Source organism: Choristoneura fumiferana, chromosome 18 (genome assembly GCF_025370935.1).
Source record: "Choristoneura fumiferana chromosome 18, NRCan_CFum_1, whole genome shotgun sequence".
Classification (NCBI taxonomy): domain Eukaryota; kingdom Metazoa; phylum Arthropoda; class Insecta; order Lepidoptera; family Tortricidae; genus Choristoneura; species Choristoneura fumiferana.
In genome coordinates, this window is record NC_133489.1 from 19,702,554 (window position 1) to 19,716,680 (window position 14,127).

General features: G+C 39.7%; 1 protein-coding gene across 2 annotated transcripts in view; it reads left to right on the top strand.

Moving 5' to 3' along the window:
* Positions 1-12,912, top strand: part of Rab6 (RAS oncogene family member Rab6) — a 33,343-nt gene extending 20,431 nt beyond the window's left edge. For both annotated transcript variants that reach the window (XM_074101802.1, XM_074101800.1), the window contains exon 6: positions 174-12,912. In XM_074101802.1, coding sequence (XP_073957903.1) covers positions 174-244 — 71 coding nt within the window. In that variant the 3' untranslated portion in view covers positions 245-12,912. The remainder of the gene's footprint in view (positions 1-173) is intronic.
* Positions 12,913-14,127: the final 1,215 nt, after the last annotated feature.

A 14,127-nucleotide genomic window follows, 5' to 3' on the forward strand; every position in this document is an offset into this window, starting at 1 on the left:
TATCGGTAATTATCAGTGAGAACAGCGATTTGCTGATAAATTGGGGATAGGTCACGTGTGGCAATTGCTGATGCACCGTTACCCTAATTAGTATTATATCGTCAACATATGAGTGTACGCGAAAAATCAATGCTACATTGCCGAACGTTATCCTAAACTTAACTCAAAAACAGCCGTGGACTTGCAAACTCAGTCGCCGATGGGCTCGGAGCAAGAAGGCAACGAGAGCGGCTGCGTCTGTTGAACTCCCCGCCTCGACCCCGCACCCCGCACGCTTCCACCGGAGCAGCCAAGTATCCCATTAGATCTTTTTTATAGCTAGCTAGTATGGAATGCCGGGATTGTGATGTTCAAATGCGACTAAACTAGTATTCCCGATAAGTAGTCGAATATCGATAGTCGAGCTGTTCGAAAGCAAGGATATTATAGTTTTTATTACATCCGGGACTAAAACGCGACAAATTATTGCTAACATTACCGCCACGCTTCGTTCGACCACATTGCACCGGCTGTCTGAAGTGTTGGGTGTGACGTTCGTTTAGTCGCGCGAATTTTTTGAACTACCCGCGTTTGGTTTTTTTTCTGTTGCTGCTAAGTGGTCGAAACGGGTGAAACTCTTTCCCGGCCCGGATAATACCGGGATGGAAATACCGACCCTGTTTTTCGTGTACACGCCCATAGAAGCTCCTGTCAGTTTCTATGGGCGTGTACACAAAAAACAAGGTCGGTATTTCCATCCCGGTATTATCCGGGCCGGGAAAGAGTGTCACCCGTCGAAACGTCCGTCACGGTGATTTTATATTTTTAGCAATAAATTATCACGTTTAAGCCCCAGGTGGAATAATAAGAGTGAGAATGACGAAGGTTTAAAACAATGTATCAAAATAATCGAGAGTTAAGTACTTACATGAATACTATTTATCGGTAGCTCGGAACGAGACAGAGTGCAAAACTATCGTTAGTTTTTAAAGTTCTAAAAACAATAGTCATAAAAAACAACCGATAATATCGGTACTGTCGATATTACTTTCTTGGACTACGATAGTATTTCACACCGTCAATAGTATTGCCACGACTTGCGCCATCGATATACCCAGTGGCTAGGTATCCAACCGGCGCAAAAAGAAATTGGGCCCCAAATTTTACTATCTTCTTTTTCCTTGCACTTAATGACACTAATAGGTTCCTTTTTTTTACCGGGTGCACAGCACCGCCTGGCCTGTTGATAGCTACGCCACTTGATAGACCTATTGTTGTATGGCATTTTGTAATTGAAATCCATCTGATGTGAATTAATGTGAAACTATTGGCATTTGGCAGTGTGGTAACACTACTTTAAACTGTTGCACACTTGTGGCATTGAGAGCAAAAGCTGACGTACATTAGTATCGCGACAATGAGGGCTATCGCGTATGAATTCGCCTATAAAGGCGCTAGTGTAGCGTGAGGTGTCAAATCTCATAGTTTTTGGGTAAGCTACGCGGGTTTATTTATAATGTATGGTTTTAATGTGTATTAAATATGATTTGAATCTAAACTTTGTTTTCGCGCTCGTAATAACAGACTTTGAAAGCCACACTTAAAAACCTCACCCAACAGTGGCGCCATCTAGAAAGACAAAAAACGATGGCCCTCATTGGCCTAGTGTGTGACAGATCTCACCGTGACCTTAAGAACGCTTGTGAGTAACGCGGTCGAACACACATTTTAACCCGTCACGCGTCCTAGAGACTACATTAGTCCCTAACTTTTTTGTGCGACTACAGTAGTCTAGTTGTACTAGGACATTTCCCTTTAGGGACTAATGTAGTCTCTAGGACGCGTGACGGGTTAAAATGCACCAATAAGCCCGCTATTTGTGACGGCTACTAGTTGCCCGTGGCCTTATGTGTGTCAGCCTTACACCCACAGTCACCGAGATTTGGACCTAGGAAATGCATGGGAATGAAATACGAAACGTGTATTTTTTTTCAGTGACGTACGAAAGTAACTTAAAAATCAATTTTGTAGTCATCTCAAACGGCAAGTCGATTTAGGCGAATCAAAATATTGATTTAGTAGGTAGGTATACCTGAGATCCGTTTAAGAACAACTATCACTCATCTGCTTAATGGATAAAAAACATTACAGTTAATTGTAGCAACTGAAGCCTGGATAGAAATGAATATGATGTTGCTGTCAACCAATTAAATAAGCGTACGTTACATTTTTTTTCCTTTGGAGGATTGCCTTAGAAAACACTATTGTACAGGTACTAGGTCAATAAACATGTTGATGGTTGATTTTGGACACGGACGGAAGGGACGGAGGTAACTACATCAATAGCGATACATTCATGGCAATATTATAGTTTTTGTTCAGTCTGGCATTAGACCTGTTAAACACGCGCGACTTATATAAAGAAGCAGCGATACAAAGTCTGGAATATAACTAATCGCCGACCACGGCAATAGCAGTGATTCAATCACGATGCAGTATCGATGCAAACGCGATACAGTATCTATGCAAATGAGATACAGTACCTACTGATGCAAACGCCGATGTTACCTATCGCTACTTAAAGTCACTCTGTGTAACTCGGCATATGACGCGTGCGACATACGACACGAGGTGCAAGATAGATACCTTAGTGCATGAACGCACTATGCGTTTAACCGCGCGGTTTTAACGCACCGTCCCTCTTCAAAGTACATATCGCTTGAGAAAGAGATGGCGCGCTAAAACCGCGCGGTTAGCCGCGTAGTGCGTACGTAGCTTGAACAGTATGACAGCTTGAAATGCGGTTACCCAGTCCTTTCGTCAGCATCACGCTAAGTCAAACAAGAACTACCTAGTCTAAAATTGCATCAAGTGCAGATGAAGAGTTATTATTTTTAAACCACTTACGTTACTGCCTTTTATACCAAGATTGTTACTAAGAATGGTATGGTTCTCCCTACATCTGGCGACGAAGAATCGGCTTAATTTAACAGTTTGGACAATATGGCGTGCACATACAATAGGTAGGTACTCGTAGCATAAATAGACCATGGTAAAATGGGGTTTATATGAGTTACTACTCTGGCCTCACTTTGATTTAACAGCAACTTTACAAATAAATGTTCTCTGACTGCCTTTTATTTTCATGCATTATTTCTAAGAATTAACGTACCTAAATAAAATGGTCAAGCCTTATTAATTTAGTACTTTACACAAAACGTGGATTAAAAAAACAAAGTGAAATAATTGAAAAAAATATTTACTTGGTTCTTTTTTTCTTGGCTGTTAGCGCCTGATTGCCTTGCTCTTAGACGAATATAATATACGAACTTTATGAGCATGAGAAGTGAAAAAGCTATTTTTGTTTTTTTTTTTAAGCTGATTCCGTGTCGCTAGCCGTAGGGAGAGCCATTACAAGCCTACAACCAGCAATAATATAGTAAGTATAAGGATTTGTAGTTTTTTTGTCAATTTCAGTTGCTTTTATAACTTTAAGTACAGTTGGTGAAACAAAATTTTATTGAGATAAATCTCGGGATGGATATATCGATCTTTTGTTGGACATTGCCCATGACAGAGGCAATTGCAGCCGTCGCCACTTGTCGCCTATAGCGTCAACATGTAAATCATTGGCTATAATCGTCGGTCTTTGTGCAGGAGTCAGTTGCAAAATAGATTTCGATGGATTTCACGATGCATGCCCCATTAGATTATATGCAGTTTATTAACAAAAGGACGGGACATAATAGTAAGCAATCGTCGACATATGGGTATAAATATTCAGCGTTTTTGAGGCGTTTTTCCGTCATTACCGTTTTGGCAAGTATTATTAAAAGAGATGATGCTCAGGGTTACATTTTTATGATATGATATGATATGATAACTAGGTCCAGCGTGATCAAAATTCTTGCAACTTGTCCTTCCGTTGTGCCAAGTTGTGCTAAGCTAATAGACGTGCGATGGTACCTAATGAAATGACGTTTAAACCGACCGGTCAAAATTCTCGAACCCTTGAACATTCACCCAGCTGCTGCCAACAACGCGTCGACGGCTGCAGTTACCTGTTCAGGCATGTTATTACATTAATATGGCTCGTGATGGTCTGGTGGATACGAAACATTCGGCGAAGCTGTCACCGAGATTATTGTACCTACTATCAACCAAATTGATTCCTAGGCATCCATAGAAGCTTGTCACAGTGCGTTGTTGTAAACAAACTAAATTATTTAATAAGATAAGGTTGTACGGTGGCCTAGGAATCAAATTGGTAGACTGTAGGTACTTTATGTACTCTGGAAGGTAGTACTACATTTTAATTACTATATTGTCTACTGCAAAATTTCTTATGACAACAGCTGCGATGTTCTTATTTATAAGCTCAAATATAACATGGGATAGATATAGAAAATGCTCTTTTTATCAGTTTGATGGTGACTGCAGTTGAAGCGACCAATTTTTCGGCGTCGCACTTAGGGCCAATCAACTATTTTACCGACACTTTGGGCGTCTCCTGCGTTACCAAAATTGTCTCTAGCGTTACCAAAAAATCGTACTTCCAACAAGATATTTCACGGTTTAATAGCTTAAACTTACGTAGGATGGCATGTATTCATGTACACCATCTATTAAATTACAGAAAAAACATGTTACTTACAAAAATCTGCAATTGTTTGAAAAATGTCGCCGACAGATTAGTGTCGGTAAAAAAGTTGATTGGCCCACAGTTACCGTCATGTGATACCGTTCTACCCGAAAATATAGGGATACTAAACTAATTAATTTTTGTATTTTAATAAATATAACTCTTATAATAGTATTTCATAATTACATAACAGTGGTTAAACATGTCGAAGTGTAATAGCAATTTTATAGTAGCCTTAGATATATTGATAGCAATGGACGGTAACAAATCGTGGTGCACTAGTTTTTATATTTCTAAAAAGCATTCAAGCCCTTTACTGTAAAGGTGATACCCAAAATAAATAAGTAATTCCTCGTGCGCTGAAATGTTAACATTTATTCATAGATCTTATCAGTTTTGTATTTTTAATGACATTATAGCATCAAAGGCGTTCTCGAAGCTAATATATACGACACGGATCATACGTAGCGCTTCAGCATAAGTACGACCATTGTAACCTGAACACACGCTCCTATCTTATCACATTTGCGTGTTTTTGCGTACATATTTGGTTATAATAAATAAAGTATTCATTTATCATTTTCTTAGGCACCAGTTGTATTCTGCGAAATACTTAGTTTAAAGATGCTGATAAACTTGAGCATTTACTTGTCTTGTAACATAACATCGAATGGACACGATTTGTCGAATTGAACAGCGAACAAAGCCAATCATAGAGCCAAATAAATAAATAAATAAATAAATATCACGGGACAATTCACACCAATTAACCTAGTCCCAAAGTAAGCTTAGCAAAGCTTGTGTTATGGGTACTGAGCAACGGATAAATATAATTATATAGATAGATACATACTTAAATACATACATATTCTTACCAACATTAAATTTATACATTCATTCTAGGGAACGCTCTAGTAAATGCTCGTCAAAATTTTTACTATTGTTTGACAGATGCTCGACAAAAAGCACGAAGCAAATTTCCCGTCATTTCGCTTGAATGCTCGGCAAATCGCTTCTGTTTATATTGTGGCTTTTACCTGTATTGTAACATTCGCTAGAATGCTCATTACAAGTGAATCCTCAAGGTTATCAGCACCTTAAGACTGTATTTCAATCTGCGGATCGTAACCCCCCCGGCCGGGCCCTAAAGAGGTCGCAGTATCTTTAAAATACTCTCACCGTTACCTATTGTGTATGATTATTCAATGTTTGTATTATCAATGTACGATAATACAACTAACTGCAAGTGGAGGTAAGCTGGGGGTCGCCAAATATTTTTCAAACCAAGGGGGGTCGGGATATGAAAAAGTTTTTTCATCACACTTGCTCGTAAACAGTGTCGTAACATGCAGGCTACCTTGGTTGCAACCCCCCAAATAAAACCCTCGACCTTAATGTGCTTGTCATGAAACCCGTGGTCGGTAAATGAGTCATTCCCCGTACTAATTTTGTTGTCAAGAAGCCCAAGGTCGGTCAATGAGTGTGATACTGCATGGCGTGCTGGTCGTGCTGGCGTGCTGGAGCGCGGCGCGCGCACGTGGGGCACATGCACATGCTGTGGGGGAAGGGGGGCGCGGAGCTGGCGCTGCCAAGAGCGTAGACAGCGGTATCGGCAATTATTGAAAATATATTAGTTTTTCTTTTACAAATATACAATTTTACTCGCAAATGTGATGAAAAACATTGTATGTCGCACGGGCGGTACTGGAATTACGAACATCGACTCATTAAAGCCCTCAGTCTTCGACTTCGGGCTTCTAATAGACTCTCGTTCGTAATTCCTTGTTTACCGCCCTTAAGACACAATGTACTAAAAAAACACTGCCTTAATATAACCGGGTAGCGGTCAGTATTCGAGAATATGCATACCTACCCTTCATATAGATTGTAAACTTACACAGGGCCTCTCCGAAATGCGAATTTTCACCGCGCGGTTTTATTCTCGCAATTCTGTAACACATTGAATCTTGTACGTGGTGCGTAACGTAGAAGCCGCACAGTGCCCCTAGTGTAAGTTTTCGGTTACAAAATACGTCTCGATCGCGTTCGCGTTAAAATCTCAATTTGTATGGAAACACGAACAGCGCCTCTAGCGGAACGTTTGCGATGTTCGTGTTTCCATACCAATGAGGGCTATCGCGAATGAATTCGCCACTAGAGGCGCTAGTGTAGCGTGAGGTTTCCGAAATGTCAAATCACATAGTTTTTGAGTGAGCTACGCGGGTTTATTTTTAATTAGAAAATTTTTGTGAATATTTTGTAATATCTGAAATTAATTATGGCAAATATGCGTTCCGGGGCAATGAATGTCTGTGTTTTGAGACAGTTTTGTCTTTCGGAAACCTTTGTCCTCCCTTTTTTCCAAACAAAACGGGGACTATGCAGCACTGTGGCATGCTCAATATTTTTATGGTACGGTTTTAAGTTATATTAAATATGATTTTAATCTAAACTTTGTTTTCACGCCCGTAATAACAGACGTTGAAAGCCATACTTAAAAACCTCACGCAACAGTGCGCCATCTAGTGAGACAAAAAACGATAGCCCTCATTGAGATTGTACGCGAACGCGATCGTGACGTATTTTGTAACCGAAAACTTACACTAGGGGTACTGGCGGTAAAAAATTCGTAAAGAAATTGTATTTCGAGCTCGGAATAAAATATCGCGCGGTGAAAATTCGCAGTGTGCAGAGGCCCTTAGCTAATTTCATCCAAACGCCGCTATGTGACAACCACAATGAACTGTCATTGTGGCCGGCTTGACGATGCTATCGAAAGACGTCAAATGTCACGATGACAAGGTTCTGTGTAAAAATATTATTAGTGTATAAATATGTTACTTTATTAACGTTGTTATTATTCCGATTTGAATAACATCTTGGTACTTACATTACTTTTTGACTGGTTCGATTCAACGTATCGAAACACATTTTTTTGCACTTGGTTGTGACATGTTTATGAATGTATGAATATAGGTACTTATTAGTGTGGGAAAATGCAGGACACTAAAGGTACAGTCAAGGTAACTGATTCACGCACAATTTTGGAGCCTTTTCATAATCAATTTTGCTATGATTCTTTGGAAGATGTATGGGATGTCAACATAACATTAGTTACTAATCATTAGTAGCACAAAGGTTCCACCTTAGTACGTGATTTAGTTGCCACTGCACTGCTGTACCTATACCTACTACCGATCCACTTATTTTATTAAATCGAGTAAAGCTGACCGCTATCGAGTAGGTGTGAGAACTGAAACCTTTATTAGTAGTTATTAACTAACTTATATATATATTACTAGCTTATGCCCGCGACTTCGTCTGCGCGGATCTAGGTTATCGCGCGGTGGCGACCTCTACCGGAATAAAAGGTAACCTATGTTGATCCTTGGGGATCAAACTATCTGTAACAAATTTCATCAAAATCGGTTCAGTGGTTTCGACGTGGAAGCTTAACAGACAGACACAGGCAGACAGACAGACAGTTACTTTCGCATTTATAATAGGTATTATTAGGGATTTAAAACACGGCTTAGTTATATTCAAGATGCGTAGAAAAATAGTTTAGATATCGAGATTCTGTCAAGCTTACGCTCATACCTCTACGTATATATAGCAGTGTTTCCTAACGTTTTTTCTGAAATTCACCCCGGGAAATGTAAATAATAAATAAGTGCAGATTAAATGAAGTTTCCGTTGTCTTGTACAGTCACGAGCGTTAATTTGGGATCCACTTAAGATTGAATATCTGTCATTTTGTGAGACGAATTAAAGGATTTTTTGACGAAATAGCTCCCAAATTAACGCTCGTGCGTGACCGTACAGTCAACTACGAAGAGATTGATACGGCCAAAGTTACAAAAATATGTATACCTACCCGACTTCATTGACTTTGCATGAAGGTCGGATACAATTTTGTAGTTTTGACCGTATCAATATATTTGTAGTTGACTACTACCTACTATTTATAATGCCTTTTTATTTCGTTGTATACCCACAAACTTCAGTTTTATCCCTTTGGAGGAACTCCGGGTTCCTAGCCTTGTGGCACAGGTCTAAAGATAACTATATTCGTGTTGTCATTGTGAAATCTCGCATAAACTATATATATAGGCAACAGTGGCGTGGCGTCAGATATTTCCGTGGTAAAGCCGAAGCAAAGATCGCCCGCATCCTGCATAAATACTGTGCGTCCTGTTGTCCTATTTTGTAAATATTGGGCAAGCTGGTGGAGTTCTATGGATCCATAGAACCCTATTCCCAGCGGCTTGCCCAAGGGCGTCCACGCTTCGCCACTGATTGGCAAACCATATTGCTAGTACGCATTTCGAATAAGGGCTTAATTTTTAGTTGCATGTACCACCAGAGTATAGGCAACTGCCTAAGGGCGCCGCTTCGGCTGGGGCCCTGTATCGGTTAGGGGACCCGCGCGCGTACAAAAAGAGTGAAAATTTAATTAGAATATTTGTATCCTCAATGACAAAAGATATTATTGATTTTTTTCTACGCTTGCTAACACGATGATTTGATTGAACTTGAAAAGAGCTGTGGTTTTAAACTGCTAAAATGGGGCTACACGAATTGCATTACCCAGGGCCCCGCCCGACATGGTTAATCCGGCAGTGTATCACAGTCACAAGAGAGTAGGTACCTAACCGACGACGGGGCACTTTAGGGCTATATTTCACCGGGACACCATAGCGGCGGAACCAGTCGCGCAGCCGTGGTGTCTATAGCTACCAAGCTAATGTATGAGTTAATTATGAAGCGCTCTATAATGTTGTCTACACCAGAAGCGAGCTCTCAACTTCCCCCCCACATGCCTCACTAAGATACTCTGCCACTTTTTAGTCGTGAGACATAGTTTAACTGCGACCCTACTTGCGCCCTAATGCCAAGTCGGTAAGTACACAGCCCCATCGGACCGAAGTCCGGATTGCCGGGTGGTTAGTCCGACAAAGAGGAAGTAGGTACGACACTTCCTTCGTAGGATTATGTTTGTTTTTTACAATTCTAACCTTAATAACCGACTTTTCTAGTCATCAATAGTAATTAGGAAATTTATTTTCGGACATAGATTTGGACAGGATTTCGGCCTAAGTATCAAAATTCGGCTAAATTACATATATACTTATGCTAAACAAGATTATGCATACTAAAATTCGGCTAAAATACATTCGGGTAAACCATTATTCGGCTTATAGGTACAGAATTTTGCCGAACTAAGAAAAGTTTAAGATTCGGCGTAAATAAATTATGCGAAACCTGTTATGCGTAGGTAATCAGTTTCGGACATTAACCACCCCTTTTCAACGGTTAATAGCATCGACTTGAAATTTGGTATGCAAATGTAGTTTAGGTGACACTGAGTACAGTCAACAAAAAGTACCTACAGTCCGCAAAAAAAGTCTGATTAGGTTATTTAAACCTGCCATCGACGCGCCATTGTATCGATGCAAACACGATACGCAACTAAATGAGTACCTACTCAATGGAAAGAAAAACTTGCTTTCGGCGCGAGTCCACGGCGCGTTTAAAAAACGCGGTTTGCGAAGGCTCTTGGGGCGATCTCCTACGTAAGGATGCTTCCATCACATTCTTACGCGGTTTTCTTAACTTCGTTTGTCTTCGTAGTACAGTCACCAGCACTAATATCTGACACAACAAGCGTGCATAAATATCTGATACGACTCTATTTCTAGGGCCAGAAGGACGTGTCAGATATTATTGCACGCTCCGCTGTGGCAGATTTGAATGCTGGTGACTGTACGTAGAGCATTATCTCGTCGACGTCCATTTTGAGACTACCAGTTATAAGTAATCATGTACTCTGTGGAGAGTGCGGCGATTCTGGTGTCTCTGTGGTGGCTCGTTTGGTAGCTTAGACAACACCGTTGCGCGACAGGTTGCACCGCCACGGTGCCTCGCTGAGATAAATAGCCCAAAAGATTGCTGCATACTTACGTAGTTGCTTTCCAAAATTTTTGTTCTCGTAATAACGAATTTATTGTACAAACCTACGCGCCATCTGTTTTCATGGACTGGTACTGCCAAGGCGATCAAAAATAATTGTTTTTTCTTTTTATTCATGCTCAGCTCAAACAACTCGTCAAAATATTATCAATCTGAGTGATGTCAATAAACTTAAAGATGCTGAGGGCCTACTCCGAAATTCGAAAATCGAACTTCGTATCGTACCATCCCTCTCACTCTCGTATTAAATAGTATAAGCGACAGCGGGATGGCAAGATACGAAATTCGATTTAATTTAGGAGTAACCCCCCTGAACTTGAGCATTCACTTAACAGAACATCGAGCATTCGCCGTTTTTAACCGACTTCAAAAAAAGGAGGAGGTTGCCAATTCGGTTGTATTTATTTTATATATTTTTTTATGTTTGTTACCTCAGAACTCCGTCATTTGCGAACCGATTTGAAAATGTTTTTTTCGTTCGTATAGAAATACCTTCAATTAGGTCCCATAAGCACCAAATCAGGATCTGATGATTGGATCCTAAGGAAATCGAGGGAACTTATGGTTATTTGGATATATTTAGCAGTACACGTGCATTTGCTCTTGAAAGTCATGGAGACCACATTTGACCAACGGAGCTACTACTCAATTACGCATTCACTGCCACCCACGCATATATGCGTCAGCGTGACTTTCACCCTGTGCCGCTGTCATAATTATTCATACATTTTGAACGCACATGTGCGTCGGTGACACCTGTGGTCAGTCAAGTCAGGTGGCGTGAATGCGCTAACAAGTATTTCACGGGTCGAATTTCAACTACTTTAACCCAGTTGCTAAGCAATTTATGCTCATCGTGCATATGGTGAAATGGAACGGGTGGTGAAGCACCAGGTCTCCTCAATAATGAACGTCTCCGCATTGGGGAAAAACAATCTTTTGTAAAAGGTGATCAGCAGTTGACATTAAGCTATTGTATTTTAGATTATTTACACTAAAAGCGTGAAAAAAATTATAATAAAAAATTGAACAGACTACAAAAAACCATGAAAATAATTTTCTACCAGTCTGAAGTCGGTGCCTCAGCACGAGCTAGCAGGAGTGTTTGAGCCCAATATAAAGGTGTTATTTAAATAACTGAAAACCAGAAAGTATAGTTTGCTCAGTAGAATCGATTACATATGTTTTTAAATTAGGTCGTGTTTGTGTTTTTAAATCCCTTTTTTATTGCGCCCAGTCTAAAAGTTACGACCGCAACATGCGCCAATCAAATGTTTTAGCGAGGTTGCATACTTACCATTTCGATAATTTAGTACTGGCCGTTTTGCTGTCAATGTGTGATTTTCTTTTAAAAAGGTCAAAGCACAGCTGACAAAAATACAAATTATGAATGTAGAGTTCGAAATGACGTAGAATTACTGAATCAGCAAAACACACGAATATCTTTTACAATAATTCAAAAATAAATGCAATCAACTGAATTAAAATGAAAAATATGTTTGGGGTGTCTGAGGTTTTTAGTTATTTAATTCACACCTTGTAATAGTATGTAGGTGAGTAGACGACTACAGGTCCACTCCTGCTGGCTCGTGCTGAGGCACCGACTTCAGACGGGAAGAAAATTATTTTCATGGTATTTTGTAGTCGGTTAAATTTTTTGTTATATTTAAAAAAAAAATGACTAATTGAACAAGTAACAGAGCCAAGCATAGAGCCAAACATTGTTTTACCGACATATTTATACATTACATTCATTCTAGGGAACGCTCCACTAATACTCCGTTTAATTTAAGGTTTGAATTAACGGTCAAATTTTAACACACGTTTCTCGATATTTCGAACACAAATGGACTAAAAATACCTACATGTGCATTTATTAGCGGTATTTATTATTATGTTTTTACTACAGAAGTTAACACAACTTTAAATAGTTTCGTTGTTTCATTTAAAAAAGTGTACAAATTTTACCGTTAAGTTTCAAATGTTAAAATAAATGAAGTATAGCAGGCATAGCGGCATGGTAAATTTATATGTATGTAAACTCTTTATTGCACATAAAAATAAAATAAAAATAAATACAAATACACAGAAAGGAGAGCAAAGGCGAGCTTATCCCTAAAGAGCTAAGTCAAGTAAAGTATATAAGTTAAGTTTATACTAATATTGGCTGTATTGTATAGCGTAAATAATTACGCGTACCGAAGCGAGGCACGAGGGCTGGGAGACGCCACGCTGCGCCCAGACCAGACTGACGCACGTTTCGATTTTACGAGGTGTTACTTGACGATATGCTTCATAATAAATCATGTGTGCTGCTGTATACTGTGTTTTATTTATAGCCTTTACCCGCGACTTTGCTCGTGAAAACCATCAAATTTATAGCTAGACCGTTTAAATGAGTCCTCGCCCGCGCGGGTACAGGGGCGCGGGGTAGGACGACAAATGGGACCGAGAGAGGTGCGGGTGGCGGTGTAGCAGGCGAATAGAAAGTCCGGGATTTTACTGAATACCTATGAGAATTCACAAGAATCAACTACATGTATCGTAGTCCTTAGTCTTCTACGTTGTATCATAGTAAAAGAGGACAAGTAGGCTCACTACGAACAAAAGTACATCGCACGGCTTAAATGTGTGCACGCCGGACGGCGCCGGTACGCACGCACCCGCCGCACGCACGCACTGATAATTTAAGGAGGATTAAGTTTTCTTTAGTCAAGGCTGCGCTGCCGTCGGTGCCGTACGTTTCGATTTTAGCTCGCTCGTCTTCTCTCGCTTCGCGCGATGATCCCCTGTTACGTTCGCGTAACTCGTAGGTAGTTACGTATTTTTTGTATTAGGTATAGTTGTTATTCAGTGGTGTATAAGTGTAGCGTAATAGTTTCGTGCAAGGACACAAAAAATAATAGAGTCCTACCTACCTATAAACAATATAGTTATAGTAGTAGGTATGTATAGAGTCGCCATCACCATTCTAGCGAATTTATTATATTTTTAAATTTAGTATAATAATAATATAACCCTCTTGTTCTGAGAGGAGGCCTGTGCCCAGCAGTGGGACGTATGTAGGCTGGGATGATGATGATGAATAATATAACGGCATAGAATCTGTCTGGTTTCTCTAGACACAGACATTAGACAACTTTAAGTTAACTTTCGTACTAAAATTATTTTCCGGTAGGTAATTATTATTATTCCCGTGTCGGGGCAGATATTTGTATGAAAAATACGAATGTTTGTTTTCGGGTCTTGGGTGTTTAATATGTATTTAAGTATGTATCTATATATATTGTTATATTTACGGAATAATCGTTTGGCTACACTTAACGATTACTTACACCCCGTTACGTAACGTACCTACCTACCAAATTTCTTCCGAAACCGTCCAGCCGTTTTGGCGTGAAGGAGTAATAATTATAAAATACACAAACACATAGGTATAGAATTTTCTCATTTACAATATCTATAGGGTCAATAGGATTATGTTCGTTTTATATTTAAAAAAAAAACACCTTTTTCTTATACTCGTACCTTTA